The following is a 19,881-nucleotide window of genomic DNA, read 5'->3' as shown; positions in this document are numbered from 1 at the left end:
GAGAGAGAGAGAGAGGGGGGGGGGGGGTTGTCTAGCTGTACAGGTTAACATATAGTGGGGAGATTATGAGAACCATGTAGCTGTAATAGCACTTCACAAGGTTGGGATGCAGCCATCTGTTATTTTCAACATGTTAAAAACATTCAAGATCAGTAGAATGCTTGTGTATCAGACTGTTAACCATTATAACAATACAGAAGACATATGACTGCCAAAGAACAGGTTGACCATGCTGCATTAGGATGCAACAGCTTGTGATTGCTGTGAAGCCACAGAAGGTGATTATGCGAGAGATGAATGTTTCACAGAGAACAATGTCACATGTACTAATTGGTGACCTGGGGTGAGAACCTACTGTCGTTCTACTGGAGACTTCTTACATGACAGAGGGTGATAAAAGCAAAGGCACTTCTCTGGCAGTATATGCAAACAACAGACACAGAGATATCCTCTTCGCAGATGAGAAGATTTTCATTGAGGAGTCATTTGACCACCTTAACAATTAGGTATATGCTCCAGATGGTTGCACAGCACTTGCCATATCACCCAGGATTCAGAGTAGTCATAGCCCCTGCATCAGTGACCCTTTGGTGAGGGAGGAGGATGATGTATCAGTATGATCCAAGTTGCATTTCTATGAGAAAGGGGTCAAATTTTCTGCCAAAGTGTATCAAGACACCATGCTGGAACCTGTGGTATAGTCCCTGAACAACAGCTTGTTTCACAGTAAGCAGTGTTGGATGGTCTACGGACTCAGACCCTGCACACAAGGTGAGGACCACACAACAATCGTTGGAGGCAAATGTGCCAGACAACATATCACAATCTGATTGGCTGTCTGGAAGTCCCAATCTGAATCCATTGGACTTCAAATTGTGGTTGGAGCTTGAGAGAGTAACCTGCAAGAAATGACACCCCCATCATTGTCAGCGTGAAGGTGGATTTGGAGTGAGCAGTGGCAGCACTTCCATTGAATGTTGTGTGTGCCACCATTAATATGTGGCCTCACAGACTTCAGCAGTGGGAGGACATTTCGAACATTGAATGCTGCTCTGTGCACATTATACATGTGGTTTATATGTGCTGAAAGCTGTAAATGATTTCCTGATAGATTAAAAGGTATGCAATGTTTAAGTTGTAACAGTATTTATGGCTAGACTAGGTACAAGTAGTTATAACCAAGTGAAAAAATTTTCCACAACTAGCTCTAATCCAGAGTATTTGAATAATAAGATGTTATGCTTCTTTTCACTACTTGTATGCTAATTTCTTGAGATTTCTGGTTGCCCTATAGCAGTGCTCTGCATTCTCCACAAATCTTTTGAAAGTATGATCCTATCTAGGATTTCTCGAAAAATGAAAGCCATCTTTCCCAGTGAACAGGCTGGGTTTAAATCTGGCAGAAGCTGCTGCAACCTGGTCCTAGCTCTCACAACCCACACAGAAGTTGGATATTAAAAGGGCTTTAAAACAGGTACTGCCTTCATAGACCTAACATCACCTTATGGAAGAAAGGTTTACTGTATAAAGCAGCCAAAAATCATCAACTGCTAAAAAACTCTAAGATTACTAGCTATCCAATATAATGCTGTCCAATAGGAAAATAAAGATTCATCTGTATCAGAAAAAAACCAGAACATTTATCCTGCAGGGTGGATTACCACAAGGATCTGTCCTTGCCCCAGCTTTATTCAACATGCACAAGTGATATCTATGTCATCAGCATAGATAAACTTTTGGCTAGCTGTTGGAGGGATATCACTTTTGCAACCCAAGGCCTTTTGTAAAAATGTGCTGTAAGTGCTATCAGATTTCTATTCTGAAATCTAAACACACACGTAAGGTCCTAGATATATGTATTTTGCTATCATAATTCTCTTTTATTCTCAGAATTTTAACATCAACAATAATTAAGAAAATTAAGTCTTCACCCCTCTAAGTACAAAAATGAAAAATAAAAATTTAGTTTAATAATACTAAAATACATTACAAAATAAATGTACAATATCTTGAACTTTAACCAGAGTAACTCATCTTAAAGTCTAAAAAGATAATTTACTATTTACTAAATTATATCTTTTTTGGGTCCAAAATTATGCTAGCTAAAAAGAGCATCTATTTCTCTCAAACTCAGCTGTGCTTCCAGTAAATGTTAAACAAAACAATTTTTTTATTTCTTCAGCAGAAACAGTTCTTGGAAACCACTTTTCTCTTATAAGTCTTGAAAATAACTGTAGAATTACTATTCATTGTAAAAGATACAAAAAATTCAGTGACAATAAAATGAGTCCTCAAATTTGAATACCGTCTACTGTTCCCACTTTAATGCATCTAGATAAATTCCACAAAAAATGCTTATTCTTGAAGAATAAGCATTTTTTGTGGAAAAATGAAAGATTGTGAATTCAAAAAGAAAGATTGTGAATTCAAAGATTCATAATCTTTTTCCTCCTCCTGTACGAAGAATTTCCAAGGAAAAATGATTGAATAATTAAAAAAATCAACTGACTGTATCTATTCTCTGAAGCAGGTGTTAAATGATTACTGTACTGATGGAACTATTAATATTCAATAAAAATTTTATACGAGAAACTTCATTTATCAAGTTCCAAAGTTCCTGTAAATTTCTTCCACAACCGTTATTCCAGTTACCTTTGTAACATAACAGCTAAAAAACTTTTGAAACATCTTTCTTTCTGAAAGACTTCCTACTAATGGAACTTTTTCCTCATTGGTACCAAAAATTTCTTTCATATCACTACATAATATTTGTATCTCTCTCTCTCTCTCTCTCTCTCTCTCTCTCTCTCTCTCTCTCATCTCTCTCTCTCTCTCTCTCTCTCCCCCCCCCCCCCCCCATCCTTTCCAGCTGTTTACTAGCAACTGTGTTCTTTTTACTCGCATATGCGCCTGTATGCATAACACTTCCAGTTCTATTTCAGTCATGAAATGAAGCAAACTGCTGATGTTACATGTTAACTACATGACACTTTGCTTGAAAGTGGGAAAAACTCGTATTTTCAATCAACTAAATATTTTTAACTTATGTATTATAAACATAACAAACAAGTAAATTCTACTACATTCTCTTTGTGAAATGTTAACGCTACACATAAATACGATATGTAACCAGTGCACAACTATATATATATATATATGTGTGTGTGTGTATGTGTGTACATATAAAAAGAAGTAATTAATTGTGCAGTTCTCACAATATAAATGCAAACAAGAAAATGGTAATTTGAAACAGAATGTTTAAGTTTGCACTAATTTACATAAATAAAATTCTGTAGAACATCTGTATGCATATACTGATGATCTACAAGGGAATTTCACAGTCACTCGTGTGTGTGTGTGAGGGGGGTAGCTGTGCAATCTGCATCATATTACTGATGACTGCTCCCACAAACTCCGTCCCTGGAGCCTCAGGAATTTACATTTACTTCCAGATAGTGCCATTGATTGGTTAACAGAACTGTCAGTTGGTATATAGTTTTTCTCATTAATTTCTCACATTTTTCCTCATGTGCTGAATAAAATAAATAAACCACTTGTGTATGGGAAATGTAAATAAAAAAATAACAAAAAAACATCTGGATTACTTCAACCTTGGTCTCTCATGTGAGTTTGGCACTCCCACTGATGTGACCTCAATAAAGGTTGAAACCAGTCTGGGCAGTGACCTTTCCCATAAATCATAACATTATATGCACCCAAAAGGATGTGTGCTTTGTATTGTGGGATACCAAGGCAATTAATGTGAAGTCATTAGCCACTATATACAAGAAGCCTAGTCATGAAGATACTGCCATCTTCATAGGAAAAACAACCTTAAGAACCTACAGAAAACTTAATTTTGAAAAAAAGAAAGAAAAAAGTGACATATCAACTTCTTTCATCTTTTGACAGATTTGTAATTTGTTATGTTGAACGACAGCATTCTACACAATGTAAGTAACACAGCTAAAATTAACCTGTACTGTATGTTTACTCCTGAGAATGTTTTTCTGCCTATTTTCATGGTTTAATCTTTATAGTGCTAATTTTCATACCGGATTTGTTACAACAGTTATTTAATTTGACTGAAAACGCATGATAACTTGTAGTAAATTTATTTAAGAGAGTAGCGTCATTTGCACTGAGGAATGAACTAAGTCTTTTATCTCCTATATGAATATTAGGTTTTATATCACTTTCCTTAATAATGTAGTTTATTGATTTTAACAGTAGATTTTCACACGATCTCATTTACAACACATGGATTTAGTGTTCTGAATTTTTCTTTGGTGCCTTATCATATGCATTTTTTGAGATTAAATGATAATAAATTGCTGTTATATGTCCATCATTGCCATGCAATCCATAAGCAAGAGGATGGTGAGATTTAAGCTATATCTTTTCTGCTTTACTATTCAGAGTTATAATTTTGCATCATCTGCAAACAACCACATATTTCCATTGAAATCTTGCCCAGTATTGGTAAAATACAAGTTATAGGTTACTGGTCAAAAAAAACAGACTTCTAAGGAATACAACTAATGACTCTCCTCATCCAGGATACTGCATCCACCCACCCACCCACCCACCCCTCCTCTCAAAATCTTGGCCAGTATCTTTCAGACAGCTTTCTCATTTTCAGTGCATTAATCTGTTATTTAATGCATTCCATTCAAATTAATTATAATTTAATTATGAGGTTATCTATCAAAGGCTTTTGCAAAATCTAAATATACCATTTTATATGCATTTCCGTTATCTTATGCATTACTTGCTTTGTTGTAATACATAAGCAGATTGCTAAAACATGATCACCCTTTATCAAGCCAATGCTTAACATCAAGAATGCTGCTGTTATCCCATTTATTTCACACAGATTTAGTGTTCTGTTCACCCCCCCCCCCCTTGGTGCCATATTATATTCTTCTTTTGAGATAAAAAAACTTAAAATCGCTGCACGACCTAAAAGCAAGAGGATGGTGAGGATTATTCAGCCCACCCGAGCATGTTATTGTATACAGAAAAACAACATGCCACCATAGTCTTCAGATAGACTTTATTTCTCTACCATATGAGGGTGGTCTGAAAAGTTCTTCGCCTTGATCCTACATGGCAACACTATCGGCAAGATTTTTTTTTTTTTTTTCTAAGTTGGTACATCTGTCATAAGCATCCATATGAAATTGCAAGTCATTCTATCAAGTAACGTATTTTTTGATAGATAACGCATGCATTATCTATACAAAAAAGTCTAAATTCGTTAAAAATGAACATGCGTGGTATACATTTGAAGGGTATGAGAGATAAATCAAATGTAATAACAAAACTAAGGTAGAAGTATTACTTAATATTAATTGAACATCACGCTATTCAAATCCAAAAAATTCTTCATCAGACTCAATATTGAAAGAATCATTTGCGTTAAAAATTTCGTTTAGTATTTCTTCAGCTTCATAATCATTGTCACTGGACACCACTGCATTCCCTTGTGCTTTAATGAAACCGTTTCTAACACAGTTTTCACTTACAGCAGCCCAACTTTCTACAATCCATGTAACTATATCTTTATATCACGTTCTTTTCACCTGCCCTGTTTTTTTATATTCATGGATGCCATTCATCATCCAGTCTTCCCACTTAGCCTGCAAATTGTCTTTGAATGGTTTATTTACTGCAAGATCAAGGTTTTTTTTTTTTTGTTAAACTACCTGGAATGATGGCCAATTTGGAATACTTACAATTGTTTTAACTTCTGCTATCGTGTGTGCCCTACACAAATCCAACACCCAAAATGACAAGCATCAAGAATTCCTCCGTTCTCTGCCTGTACTTCCTAACTCTACTGCTAGTTAGCGCATGCGCATTATCTATACAGCAAAAGGAGTGATGAAAATGTTGGGGGTGCATGTTATGTATCAAAAAATACGGTAGTTTGTTTTATACATCTGTCTGAAGCAAAAGTGTTGTCTGTATCCCTTGAAATGGATAAAATTGAGTATCATGCGGTTATAAAATTCTTTGTAAACGGAGGTGTAACGCCAAAAGAAATTCATTTGAAGTTCATAAAAGTTTATGGGCACTCTTCTCCTTTGTTTTCGACAATCAAGAGATAGGCTGCCAAGTTTAAATGTGGCTGTACCAGCCTTTAAGATGATCCACGTGAAAGACGTCCAAAAAGTGTAATAACACCAGAAATCATTGATCAAGTGCATGATATGGTATTGAATGCCTGGCGAGTCAAAATGCGTGAAATTGCTGAGACTATAGCATTTCAAAAGAACGTGTAAGATATATTTTGCATGAAGAATCACAAATGAAAAAGCTTTGTGCAAGATGGGTGCCACGCTTGCTCACAGCAGATCAAAAGTGCACTCGCATGAAAATCTCTAAACAGTGCTTGGAGTTTTTTAACAAGAATAAAACTGATTTTGTGCATCTATTTATTACTATGGATGAGACTTGGATTCACCATTACACACCAGAATCCAAACAGCAAATGTCAAAACAGTGGACAGAAGCCAGTTGTTCAGCACCAAAGAAGACAAAGTCTGTTCCATCAGCAGGAAAGGTCATGGCATCGGTGTTTTGGGATGCATTTATTAGTTATCTTGAAAAGAGTAAAACAATAGCTGGGGAATATTATTCCGATCTTTTAACCAGACTAGATGAAAGAATTTGTGAGAAAAGACCTGGTTTGCAGAAGAAAAAATTCATCTTTTATCAGGACAATGCACCTGCCCACATAAGTGTTTTGGTAATGGGAAAATTAAGGGATCTGAACTATGAATTGTTGGAACATCCACTCTATTTCCCAGATTTGGCTCCCTCTGACTTGCATCTCTTCTCAAAACTAAAACTCTTCCTCTTTGGTCAGCGTTTTCTTCGAATCAAGAGGTGATTGCAGCTGTAGAGGGGTATTTTGCAGATCTTACTAAGAACCACTACAATGATGGGATAATGGTTCTGGAGCATCACTGGAATAAATGTATTAGTCTTAAGGGAGAATATGCTGAAAAATAAAAATAATTTTGAAATTATAAATTTGTTTTTTCATTGTTAGGCCGAGAACTTTTCAGACCACCTTGTACTTCAGGAAAGTTTTGCAATGCATAGCATTGATACTGCAAGATATAGGGCATCATCTTTTTTTTTTCTAAAGCCTTTTTGTTGGCTCCAAATGACAGTACTCCTTTTCATAAATATCCTGGTATCTTTAAAATATTCTTGTGAGCAAAGTTTATATACTAATAAAAGTTACAAATTTTGGGATGGTCAACAATATAGTGATATTGCCCCCAAATGGAAGTGTAATTAAGCCCTGTTGCTTGGATTAGTGAAACTCTCCCTTTGCGCCATATCACTGTTTACAGTTGAAATGACACAAAGTTGTGATGCGTTCCTTTATTTCCTCAAGCCTGTGTGGAAGAGGATGGGTGGACATGTAGATTATTATTTGATACCTCCGGGGAGTCCAAAGACTCATCAAGGGAGGGCACCTGCTCTACAGTTCTGTCTCCACTGCAAATAACTGGTGATCTGGGTGTCCACAGATTCAATAAAATTTTATCTTCTGTGCTCTCTCTTTCACAGATATATCTTTTCTGATCCACCACTTTAGTAGATGTTGTTACAACCTGGTGGATTTTTGTTATATCATGCACAGAATGATCTCTGCACTGGAGTTGGCTAACCTGGTTGCACCAGTATATACTTGAGATCAAGTTATGACTTACAAAATACTTCCTCCTGTTGTATCAATATAATGAAAAGTGGAGTTTGTGTGGGAGGAGACTATTTTACTTTCTTCTGTCAATTGCACCATTAGTAAATTACTCCCTCAACTCTGCATGGATATCAAAATCAAAAGAAAACTAGCTGAAACTAAACATCAGATCAAACTTGCACATAGATTTATATTTCAGGGCATTATCACATGCTGTATATATATAAACTGTCCTCTTAAATTAACCCAATAGTCATGTTACTCATTAAGAGATTGAGTCTTCATTCAAACATCTTTCTGACCAGAAGAAAAATCTGTAATTTACAACAAACAAAAAAAAAAAAAAACATTTGACATCTGCAGACGCTGTATGGTGACCTTGATAAGTGGGAATCCTAAAGAATTCCACCTCTATCATCATTTAACAGATAGAAAATTAAGATACAAAATTTTATGTAGGAAAATGCTTGCTTCTAAGATCACATGTGATATAATATAAAATTATGTTAGCATAAAGAAAAGAGATTGTAAGTTGTTAGAGGAAATAATAATTTTTTGATTGTACAAGGCCGTTAATAATGTATAAATTGAACAAAGATTTACTAAAATTTGTAATACTTGTCTGGGGAATGACTTGCATAAAATATTGTGAACAAAGGTTCAAAGGCACGCCAACAGAAGGAGAGGTGGCCTCAGGCAGTCGCATGCTCACAGCACGTGGCGGAGTGTGGGCAGAAGAAAATCGGAAACAAACGGTATGAAGCGAGATCACGTGGGCGAAGTGCTACGCATTGGGTGAGTTACGAAGGTTACAGTGATTACCGGTAGGGGAGATAGAAATAAAAGGGTTAGGAAACCCTCTCTCTCTCTCTCTCTCATAATTTTTTTCTTCCCTTGGCTGGTGGTTGGAGTTTGTCTGGCAGATAGAAAGTTCACGGAGGAGTGGCTCTGTCCCGAAGTGCTCGGACTGGGAACAGCGGTAAGCTATGTTTAGAGTCTGGTGAGCGATAGCAGGAAATGCCGTCCAAGTGCTGGCGATGTTATAAGCTCCTGATCGTATGATGGAGTACATCTCCGCTCATGTATCCGCAGTCCTTGGAAACACTCAACGTCTAGGTAGCAGACATCATGAAGGAGAAATCGCCCAATGCCACAATTATGCCTGGAACAAGTCAGTCATGCCAGAATTGTGTGAAATCACAGAATGACCGGAGAATCCAAGGTACCTCATCATCTAAGTGAATAAGAAGGAAGATCGACCGAAGGAAGGCAGTCCAAATTGAAGGAAAACAAGTATGAAAAGCCTTAGTGTATGGTAACTTTAAAATTTCCTTTGTCTATGTTATGTGTGTGTAACTTACATGGTGTTAAGTGAAATTAAGAGACATTAAGGATCGAGGACTTTGATTTATTTAGAGCAGGACTGTAGCATGTTAACATTACAGTGAGTTAGGTCATATACAGGTTAATTTAATGTGTATGCTTTTTACAGAAAGCTGAGATGAATTAGTCTGAGTAACGAGATATATAATGAATGTTTAATGAGAAAATATTACTCTAGAATAACCTTCTTTGTGAATGATTTATTAGGAATGCTGTTTTTGATACTCTTGTTTCATTAAGGATACATGTAATCTTATCTGATTAGTATTGGAATTTAGTATGGATGTTAATTGTATTGTAAAATGTGTTAATATGCTTAATAAACCTTTGCTATTTTTAAACCTAAGTGTCTGAATTCTAGAATCACCTAGAATTCTAGATGCACCACTTGTAAAAGGTTCGAATCTGAGCAGGTAAGAATAGGTTACATTGTGGGTCACAACTGCAAAAACAATAGTCACTTGTGTACGTCTTGAAATCACTTCTTGGTTAAGATAACTTTACTTAATCTAACTGTTTTAGGTGGCGCAGCAAAAAAAAATAAATATTCCTAGAGCTCTATTTCAACACTGTTTCCCATTGTAAATATGGAACAAAAAAAATTATAAATTATTTATAGAAAATTATAAATGTATATTAAACACTTGTCTATATTGGTGTCATAAACACATCTATTCACACTTCACGTATGCAAAACAGATGAAATTCAGAAAACAAATGCAGCAACTTATAACAGATGACAATGTTCAGTTGAATTGCTTCACAAAACCAGTCACAGCCACTAACAACTTCTGGGTGCAATAATAAATTTAGTTTAATCCTTTATCCAAGTGTGAGCAAACAAAGTTTGCGCCTGAAAATATCTTCAGGACTGGAGTAAGGTAGTACAACACCGGACAACTCGCAGCAAAGGTGGAGCAAGCTAACATCACTCCTATCTCAGTATCTCCCATAATGCAAAACACATCTCCTTACAGATATGTATAATGTTTTGCATTAAGGGAAGGTTAGAATTATATTCTAACCAAGTGAAAAATAAACTTTCAACTTCTGGGTGCAATTGTCTCAGCTCACACCCTGCTTCGCATTCTGGGTCATTTAAAACCACTGGAGCACTAAGAATTTGACATGCGCCATCTGCATGTCTGTTTAAAGGTGTCAGTATTTGTGACTACACACTCAGGCTATTAATGCAAATGTGATGCAATATTTATGCATTGAAAAGTGTATGTGTATTGAAAATATATATATATATATATTTTTTTTTTTCAGTATACATTATATATTGAAAGTGTATTAAAAAGTGATATTATGTTGCTATTCCATGGGTGTGCCCCACACACCTAGCATACCCAGAATATTGAATATTTGCCCTGATATATATATATTGAATATTTGTCTCTGATATGTATAACAGTAAAACCCCGAAGTTAAGCGGTAGATGGGACCAACAAAAAGCGCGTAAGTCGAATTTGCATAACTCAGGGTATAATTTTGCATGTAATTTATATATACAAACATACAATTGGGACCAAAGGTTTACAAAAACACCTATATTTTTTAAGAAATATAATCATAATTGTAGTTTTTCGTACATAAAAAAAGAAAGTTATTTCAATGTCGATGGTTTCATAAAATCTAATAGATTCGTCTGACGGCATAATGTCTTTTTCTTGTCACGCAAAATTTCTTCATAGCAAGCTAATGATTTTTTTATTCCTTGCCTTGTGGCTACAATTCATTCCTCGTTAGAATCTATGTCCTCCAAAATCTGTAAACCTTTCTTTTATGATTGTTCTTACTGTGGATTCCTGTAGATCGAACTTCTTTGCTAGCTCACAAATTTTCATTCCATCTTCAAAATCCTTAATAATGTTGAGTTTTGTTTCCAAAGTCAATGTTTTTCTTTTCTTGCTAGCTGTAGAAGAATCGGACTTGCTTCTTTTGGATGACATTATTATTTTTTATGTGATAAAATTTTTATCAAGAACATAACATTAAACAATCGCAAGGTTTGTAGACTATAAAAATCGTATATGAATGGAAACCGCATGAAACACGTCAGTGCTTGTTCACAGCATGTGCGACACTGGCGAATGCGGCCGGCGCCTGAAAGATACGACTAGTGGTGAAGCGGGATGGGAATACATTCATATAAGAAACCGCATAACTCTGGATTCGCATAAGTCAGGGTATGATTGTGTATATATATATGTATATATAAGGGGTAAAGATATTTTGTTTTATTGTTATAGCTACATAAAACTGATTTTCTCTTTACAGATCATCATCTTGGTAGAGCTGTTTTAATGTTTGGGATTCCTTTTGTATATACACAGAGTAGAATATTAAAGGTAATGGATTTTTTTACTTTCAGATATATGTTAAGCTTGTCTACAAAATTAAACAACATATAATTTGGTTTAAGACTAAAAATTCAATCCAACTTGAGGTTTTTTTTTTTTACATAACAATATTTTCATATTTCTGCAAATTTTATTTTGAGATATTATGTACAGTCGAATGCATTTGTTTTTCATTTCAAAATTCATATCAATAATTTTGTGTTATAGCATGTCATTAAGTTGAAAAATATAGTTGATAAAATAAATGTATGTTTATAATGATAGAAATAGTCATTTGTTATTACATACATTGATATCATGCATCTGAAGTTTCACTTGTCTGGAATCTGATTGTCTCTAATAAAAAGATCGCCCACGTTTCACTTAGTATTGTATTGTATTTGAGTGTGTTGTAAGAAAAGTTATTATTTGTTTTAAAGGATTAAAACTAATTAAAATAAGTTTTAATCCTTTCCCAGTGCTGAAAATATTCCATTAAATTCCATTAAACCTCCAACATGATATCCTCATAGCATTTAAGCCTCAACACACGTACTCTAACCTCATGTAAAATGAATATGATATAGCTTCATATAACCTTAGTTACTCTCACCTCAAATGTCTCTTGGCACAAACATACTACAAATATTGCCTCCTCTGCATTCAGAAATCTAGGTTCAAGGCATTAATTTAACTCCAAACAGCTTCTAACTCTATGCAAATCGCAAAATGGGAAGTTAAATTGCTTAATTACTTCTTTCACAGAGGCATTCAGCTTCCATTTCTGGCATGTTCTATAAATAATTCTGTGGCCATTATTCATCAGAAATGGAATCATTAATTCTCCTCAGTACAAATGTGTTCAGCAGCGAGTCAATTTTTCTCCTTCTCTTTGTTCATCTCTTCCACTGTTGCCCTCTGGAATACTCTCCCACCAGATGTTTCCCACAGAATACAATATGCAACTATTCAAGTCAAATGCAAACAAGTTCCATCTTGCCTGTCCAAACTAGAGTACTATAGGTTGGCCGACCTCTCATGGATAGATTCTCCATAAAAATTTTACCTGTCCTCTCTGAATAAATGCAACCCATCACATTCTATTCCTGTAAATATAGGTTTCATTACATCTACCAATGATAAGAATTCCTCACCAATCTTCTGGCATTAGTAGATTTTCTGTGATCCAAAGTAAAACTTAAATATGAACACTTTATCCTTCATTGCTGATTAAAAGGAAGAGATGAATAAAGAGTGGGGTATGCAATGGGAGAGAAAAGATACATGATCATTCCACCCACGTGATGGAACCAAGTTCTTCTGCTCTCCCTCAACAATTTTCCCCCTGTAAGTCACGACACTCTGCAGCAAGATGTGGCAGAGTATGTGACACTGGATTATTCACTAGCTGTTGATTAATTTTAATGGTATAGATGAGAACACAGACAGATAAGAAAATAACTATTTATTAACTTATTGCTGATATTTCGCTGGAATTCTACCCAGCATCTTCAGAGCACAGAAACAGTTTGTCACAGTATGCAAGATATCAACAATCTGGTATAACAATGAGACTAGTTTGAAACAATACAATGCAATGGCACTCAGAAATCACAAAGACTAAAGTCCTAATTAGGTGGCATCTATGGTGAGGGGAAAGAAAAAAAAAGAGAGAAAATAGGTATTAATTTGGCCTTAAGATGACTGTCCCCCAAATCTTTGGCGAATTTATACATCCATACTTGTTGAGGTTTGGAGTATGCTTCAAGGCTTCTGTGCAGCACTTTTGTTTTTTTCCAGTTGATCCTGTGTGCAGGGGTATCTAAAGCATGGTCTGCTAGACATGACTTGCCATAGTGATAGTGCCGGATGTATTTTTTATGTTCACTGAGGCGGATGTCCACCGTTCTTCAAGTCTGTCCATAATAAGATCGATCACACAAACAAAGCACTTCAGACTCCTGGATGTGATAAAGAAGGGATTCTGTTCTTGGGTGAATGGATGAGAAGGTATGGTGATGGCATTTCTGAAGAGATGGGGGAGGAATCAATTATAATTTTAATCCTGTAATCACTGTATTCATTGGAAAGGAAGTGTTGTGTATGTGGTTGAGTTCGGTTGAAAGGGAGGTCCCACTGGAACAAACCTTGTGGGCTCTGTTGGTTAGAGTTTTAATAATGCATATTGTTGAGAGGGGTGATGGTGGGAGAGTTTGTGAATGTATCTGCTTGTGTCAGAAGGACTTCAGAAATGCCACCATCATACCCTACATTCATGGCACATCTGAATATTTGGCCGTTCTTAAAAAAAAGTACAACCTCTACACAGTTTTTAAGCCCCACTGTAAACTTACTACCCTTATCCATTCCACCAAAGACCAGCTCCCTCCTCTCTCTCTCTCTATGCCTGGAGTATATAGAGTACCTTGTTCCTGCAAGCTAGCTTACTTTGGACAGACAGGCAGGCAGATCAGCAACTATTTGTTGAGAACAACACAATTCATACATCTGCAATCATGACTATGGTCAATCTGGCCTTGCAGACCATGTTTTGGATACAACACACAGGATGTACTGGAAAAAAAAATCCACCATGCTCCACCATAGTAAATTCAAAAAAAGAAAGATTGTTTTTAGAATCTCTGGCAGCACTGAAATCAACCAAATCTAAATAAATACAGTTGCATAAAACTTCCCAAAATTTGGGAAACATTAATTATCAGAGATCCCACGTTACACCCTGTTCCTGCAAGCTAGCTTACTTTGGACAGACAGGCAGATCAGCAACCATCTGTTTAGAAGAACACAAATCATACATCTGCAATCATGACTATGGTCAATCTGGCCTTGCAGACTATGTTTTGGATACAAAACACAGGATCTCCTGGAAAAAAAAATCACCATGCTCCACCATAAAATTCAAAAAAGAAAGACCGTTTTTAGAATCTGTGGTGGCATTCAGAAATCAACCAAATCTAAATAAATGCCCATAGAGGGTGCACCACATAGATAGGATTTTAGTCACCCATGTGTTTCACTTATATTGTATTGTATTTGAGTGTGTTGTAACAAATGTTATTTGTAATCCCTGAAGATGTCTCAGTGACTGAGACGAAATATTGGAAGCGTTAAAATTAGTTTTAATCCTTTCCCAGTGCTGAAAATATTCCATTAAACCTCCAGCATGAGGTCAGAGTAATCAAATAATATCAGGTTAAGGAATAAATCTCATCTTGAATAGAGATTTGGGTGTTGTCAAAAATAAGACTGGAAGAAAAGGATTCTTTTTTGTGGGAGATAAATCAGGGCTCTGTTTTGTTAGCATTAAAATTGACAAGATTCTCCAAAGCTCATTGATGAATGTTTTGATGACCAGAATTTAAGATAGTAGAAGTTAAGGTTCTGCAGGTCGTGGTGATTTGTACATTGAATGTTTGTCAAATCAAAAGAAGTGCAAAGTGATGTCATCAGCAAAACTTTGTATTGGATTGGCAATCAGCTGGAGTCATAAGACAGTGTACAAAGAAAGCATAGTGTGGGAGTCAGTTCAGGTTGGCTTTTTGTATGTATGATGATGCAATAGTACAATTTGCTTATTTTAATGTAATGGTGGCGGGATCAGTTTTGGCAGAAGTTTTTGCCAACGCTAGAGACCAGATGGCATGGTTGCCATTTGAGCAGGATGCAAGTTTCACTTCTCAAAATCAGTTTTCAATGTGTTGATAATTTTTTGCAGTTATTCTGGGCTCTGATGTGAGCAGTATAGGAAGCTTGAGTTTTGGGTGATAGCCAGTTATGGTATAATTGACTCTTCTCTTACGCGTTTGGCACACCTATGGAAGAAGCAGGTCTTAGATAGGGGATAGACATTTAGGGTGTAATGGGAATAAATGCTTCCATGCTAGTAAGAACTATTTCAGTGAATAAGAATTATAAGTTTGGGTTGGATGACTGGAAACAGTAATCTGAACAATGAAACGAGACATATAAGTTGAAAAGATCGTCCCATTTGGCTTTCTTGAAATGCCATGCAATGCATGGATGTGATTGGTGGTGTACATATTACTCCATGAGGAAAGAGATCTGCACTAGATTATGGTCTGAGTTGCCTAAAGCAGGGGTCGGCAACCGACGGGCCGCATGCAGCCCAAACGTGCATTTTTGGCGGCCCATAAAAGGTTGACCATACTTACATGAAATGTGTCCCGTATGTTGAATTATTTAAGTAATACATTTTATAATATGAATAATAAATTAAAAATAATTTTATACCTATACTTCTTGATATCGCAGTGCAACTTGGTGCGAGTCATCATGAGTGGGGATAATAAAGGTGACTTCATACGAAGACAACCGAGATTTTGGTGCACAATTAAAGAATGCATTTTCGTTAGAAAATATCCAAAAATGTTATCGATGCTTGCCAAAAAGGCAGGGAGACACACATATTGTGATGCATAATATATCTTACATTGTTTTTACGTGATAATAATTTTTTATAATAAAAATTGATAACAAATATTTTTTCACTTACTATTTTCGCTTAATTAAATGCTTGCAGCCCAATTATTAAAAATAAAAGTTGAATGTGGCCTGCGAGTCCGAAAAGGTTGCTGACCCCTGGCCTAAAGGATAGGCAACATTCATAGTGTAATTAGATTGGTCATTAGTAAGGAATCGGTTTAGTGTGTTTGGAGAGGGGGTGGGGTTGTCTGGTATTCTGATTGGCATCTGAACAATTTGTGTAAGATCATTGGTGATTGGAAATGTCACAGCCTCCCTGCTTGATTGATCTGTGCAGTTGTACAGTTGGAAGAGGAGATTCGGCTGGTACTGTGAAAACACTGAAGTCTCCGAGGAAGATGACCTCACTGTTAGGAAAGTTAAATTAAAGAGAATAAGCATTTAGGGGAAAGGGAATCAAAAAAAAGTTTGGAATGGTTGTCGATATTAGAAAAGTGGCAGAGAAAGCAGATGAATTTGAGGGAATAGGATAGAGTGATTTTCACGCAAAGGAGGTAAAAAGTTGAGAGATTCTAGGTTGAATACTCTTTGACTTGTCATATTTGGCTTGGGCTGGCCTGGTTGGCCAAGTTAGCATATCCACTCTCCAGCTAAAAGGCTGCAGGTTTGAATCCCTCCATGGGCATGGATATTTGTGATTGTCTGTAAAAATTCTGGCGGTGATGGTCGGCGGCAGATGGTGTTGGTGTAGATGATGAAAGTAGTTGTAGTTGGTAGATTGAGTGGTGGAGATGTAGAGTTGTAGATAGGTGCTCTTCCTCGATGAGTCTTTGGACTCCCTGAAGGTGTCATGTAATAATAATAATATTGGAGTGAACATATGCACAAATCTTACCTCTGCGGTGAAAGGAGTCAAAGAATGTGTATGGAAAATCTCATATGTGTAGTGCTTAAGTGGGATTTTGCAGATTGGAAATGGAGTGAACATCATTGAGGCTGGAACTGAGAGCATGCTATTTGTGTATTTAATTTGGAAGGTTCTGTGAAGTTTGTTGACCACATGGTTCCCTTACATTCCCTATGCAGTGTTTGAATTCAGATATCCATGCCGGCTGTTAGTAGAATTTGATTTTCACACTAGTATTCCTCTTTTTTGTAGTTGTCTATTGTCTGTACTTCATCTTGATGTTTTCTTCTGTTTGTTGTCATAGTAGCTAACCTTGTTCCCACTGTATATGTAGATAAGATCTGGTGAGCTGGCACATACAATGGGGAGCTTCTGACTTTATCAGAGCCAATATGAAAGCCGATCTCTTTATTGGGGTATCTCAGGTCACTTTTACCAAGTGTAGAAAGTCCATTTCCATCTCTCTCTCTCTCTCTATGTAATCATGAACCTAAAGCAAATGATGACTCCTGGTAATTTTCCTAGGGTCAAAATTAGTGTTCAGCAAACCTGCAAATATCATCATTAAGCATTGTATCTTTTTCTGAATGGAAACTCAGGCATTATACTTTTTGTTTTCTGCCTCAGTTGTGTCTTCAGCTGATGAAGCAGTGAGATTGCAACTAGCATTGGTGGCATTAGGCATGTTATCATTGAGATGCTGATCATGGACATTGTTTCCAGCTTTCTTTCTATTGCTTCCATTTTTTTTGGAGAAAGTTTCATTGAGCATGATAAGGTGCTGGTTCTGAGATTTAGGAACTGTTTAACAGGGGGAAGTATTGGGGGTGGGGATTTGTTCTGCTTTGTTAATCTCAGCACACAGTAAGCATGCATCCACTGATAACAAAAATCTTCTTCTTCTTTTTCCCGCTCCTCAACCTTTTGATTGGTGGGTATCATGGGCTGTTGATAGTGGTCTACTTTGTGTTAATAGTTTGACTGTTTGGCAACATCATCTGTTTTTGATCACTCACGTATTGTGTTCTACCAGGAAACTCGGTCCATGTGATCTTCAGCATTCAATGGCAACACCACATCTTGAATGCTAAAAGTCTTGATATGTCTCTTTTTTGGAGAGTTCATGTCTCTGATTCATACATAGTGGCCACACTTCACACAAAGCTTTGTGTGAAGTGTGGCCACTATGAAGAAGCGCTTTATTAAAATAAAGCGCTTCTTCATAGTGGCATATTCTTTAATGTTAACGGTGTTGTTTTTTTAGTTAAATGCCCTTTTTTGCTTGTGCTATTCTTGTTCTCTCTTCTCTCATCTGATGTTATTAGGCTTCCTAGGTAGGTAAATTCTTTTACTTGCATTAATCTTTTCCCATCTGTTGTGACATTTATGATTTGCTCTCCATACCGGGTACATTTCATTACTTTTTTTTCAATTGATTTTCAACTTGTATCTTTCACTTAGCAGATTATTTATCTCTGCAAGTGATTCTTGTAGTTCTTTTTCATTTCTGCTATTCAAGCTATGTCGACTGCAAATCATATCGCATTATGGCCGAGTGGTTAGTATCTGCTCTCCAGCCAAAAGGCTGTGGGTTCGAATCCTACCATGGGCATGGATGTTTATGATTGTCTGTGAAAATACTAGTGGTGGTGGTGGGCAGTAGATGGTGTTGGTATAGATGATGATGATAGTTGTGGTTCATTGATTGAGTGGTGAAGATGTAGGTGCCCTCCCTTGATGAGTCTTTGGACTCCTTGGAGGTGTCACGTAATAATAATGATTATTATTAAGCCTGCCATTGATCTTTATTCCACTATTGATTTTTTTTCTTTGAATTCCTTCAGAGCCTCTTTGATATATATATATTAAAAAGTAATGGTGCGAGTCTACACTCTTGTATAACACCCATTCTTATTTTAGCTTCTTACTCTTGTTTGCCTATGACTTCAGTTTGATTTTTTATATAGTTGATAAATTAATTTTCTGTCATTGTAATCTGTGTTCAGATTTTTGAGGACTTCGAACTTATATTCTAGTCAATATTGTTTAAAGCTTTTTCTATATCATTGAATGCTATGAGTATAGGTGTGTTTATTCTAAGTACTTTTTCTATGATTGTTTGGAGAGTTAGTATAGCTTCTCTTGTCCCTCTATTCTTTCTTTCTTTCTTTCTTTCTTAATCCTCCTCTTCTACCTTTTATGGTGTTGAGGTTTTGTATTCTTACAACTGCAACTGTCTCGAGGATAAGGTGGTTGGCCCTATGCCTCCCTGTGTGTCCTATGTCCGTAGATGCGTGTGTTCTGGGGGTCGAAAAACCCTAGTTTCTGGGTGTAAAAATCCCCTACCTCTATTTGAGACTGGCTAAACTCACTTTCGTCAAAAGAGACCAGATAAAAGTTCCTCACATCCCTGACAGGAATCAAACCCAGATCTATCTGACCAAAGGGCTTCATTTATAATGACTGAGCTATGGAGGCTCTCCTCTATTTCTTTTGAAGGCAAATTGGTCATCAGGTAAATTTACCTTCAATACGGCAATAGATAATTCTAGTTAGTATTTTAAGACTGTGGGGTAATAGGATTAATATTCAGTGATCTTTGCATACTTGTGCTCGAGCTTTTTTTTTTTTTTGGAATTGCTAACATAATGCTTTTCTCAAAATTTGTTGGAATTTCTCCAGTTTTGTACGTTTGAGTGATCATTTTATATAGTTCACATTTTGCTTCTGTGCCTAGTGTTTGTATAATTTCTCTTGGAATTTTGTCTATTCCTGGTGCTTTAGACTGTTTCATTTCTTTCAGAGTCTTATCAAATTCTAACTTTAAGAGAAGTGGTACTTTCTCATCTTCCTCTAGGAGCAATTTATTTAATTTCTCTTCTCTATAAAGTTTTTCATTGTATTGCACCCATCTTTGCATTATTTTATCATCTTCAATTAGCACTTTTCATCCTTACTCTTGATCATGTTCAGTGTCTTTATCTTTTCTCTGAATTGCTTTTGTATATTATTGCATGCACTTTCACATCATCCTCAGGGCTGTGTGTTGTGAAACCAAC

At 36.2% G+C, this 19,881-nt stretch overlaps 1 protein-coding gene across 3 annotated transcripts in view; it reads left to right on the top strand.

The window, feature by feature from the left end:
• Xpd (general transcription and DNA repair factor IIH helicase subunit Xpd) overlaps window positions 1–19,881 on the top strand; it is a 475,287-nt gene that overhangs the window by 400,562 nt on the left and 54,844 nt on the right. For all 3 annotated transcript variants that reach the window (XM_090399654.1, XM_090399651.1, XM_090399652.1), the window contains exon 21: window positions 11,390–11,460. In XM_090399654.1, coding sequence (XP_090255780.1) covers window positions 11,390–11,460 — 71 coding nt within the window. The remainder of the gene's footprint in view (window positions 1–11,389; window positions 11,461–19,881) is intronic.

Source organism: Typopeltis vanoorti, chromosome 10, assembly GCF_054136105.1.
Source record: "Typopeltis vanoorti isolate ZY-2024b chromosome 10, IOZ_Tvanoo_1.0, whole genome shotgun sequence".
NCBI lineage: Eukaryota > Metazoa > Arthropoda > Arachnida > Uropygi > Thelyphonidae > Typopeltis > Typopeltis vanoorti.
This window is presented reverse-complemented; position numbering and strand designations above follow the sequence as displayed.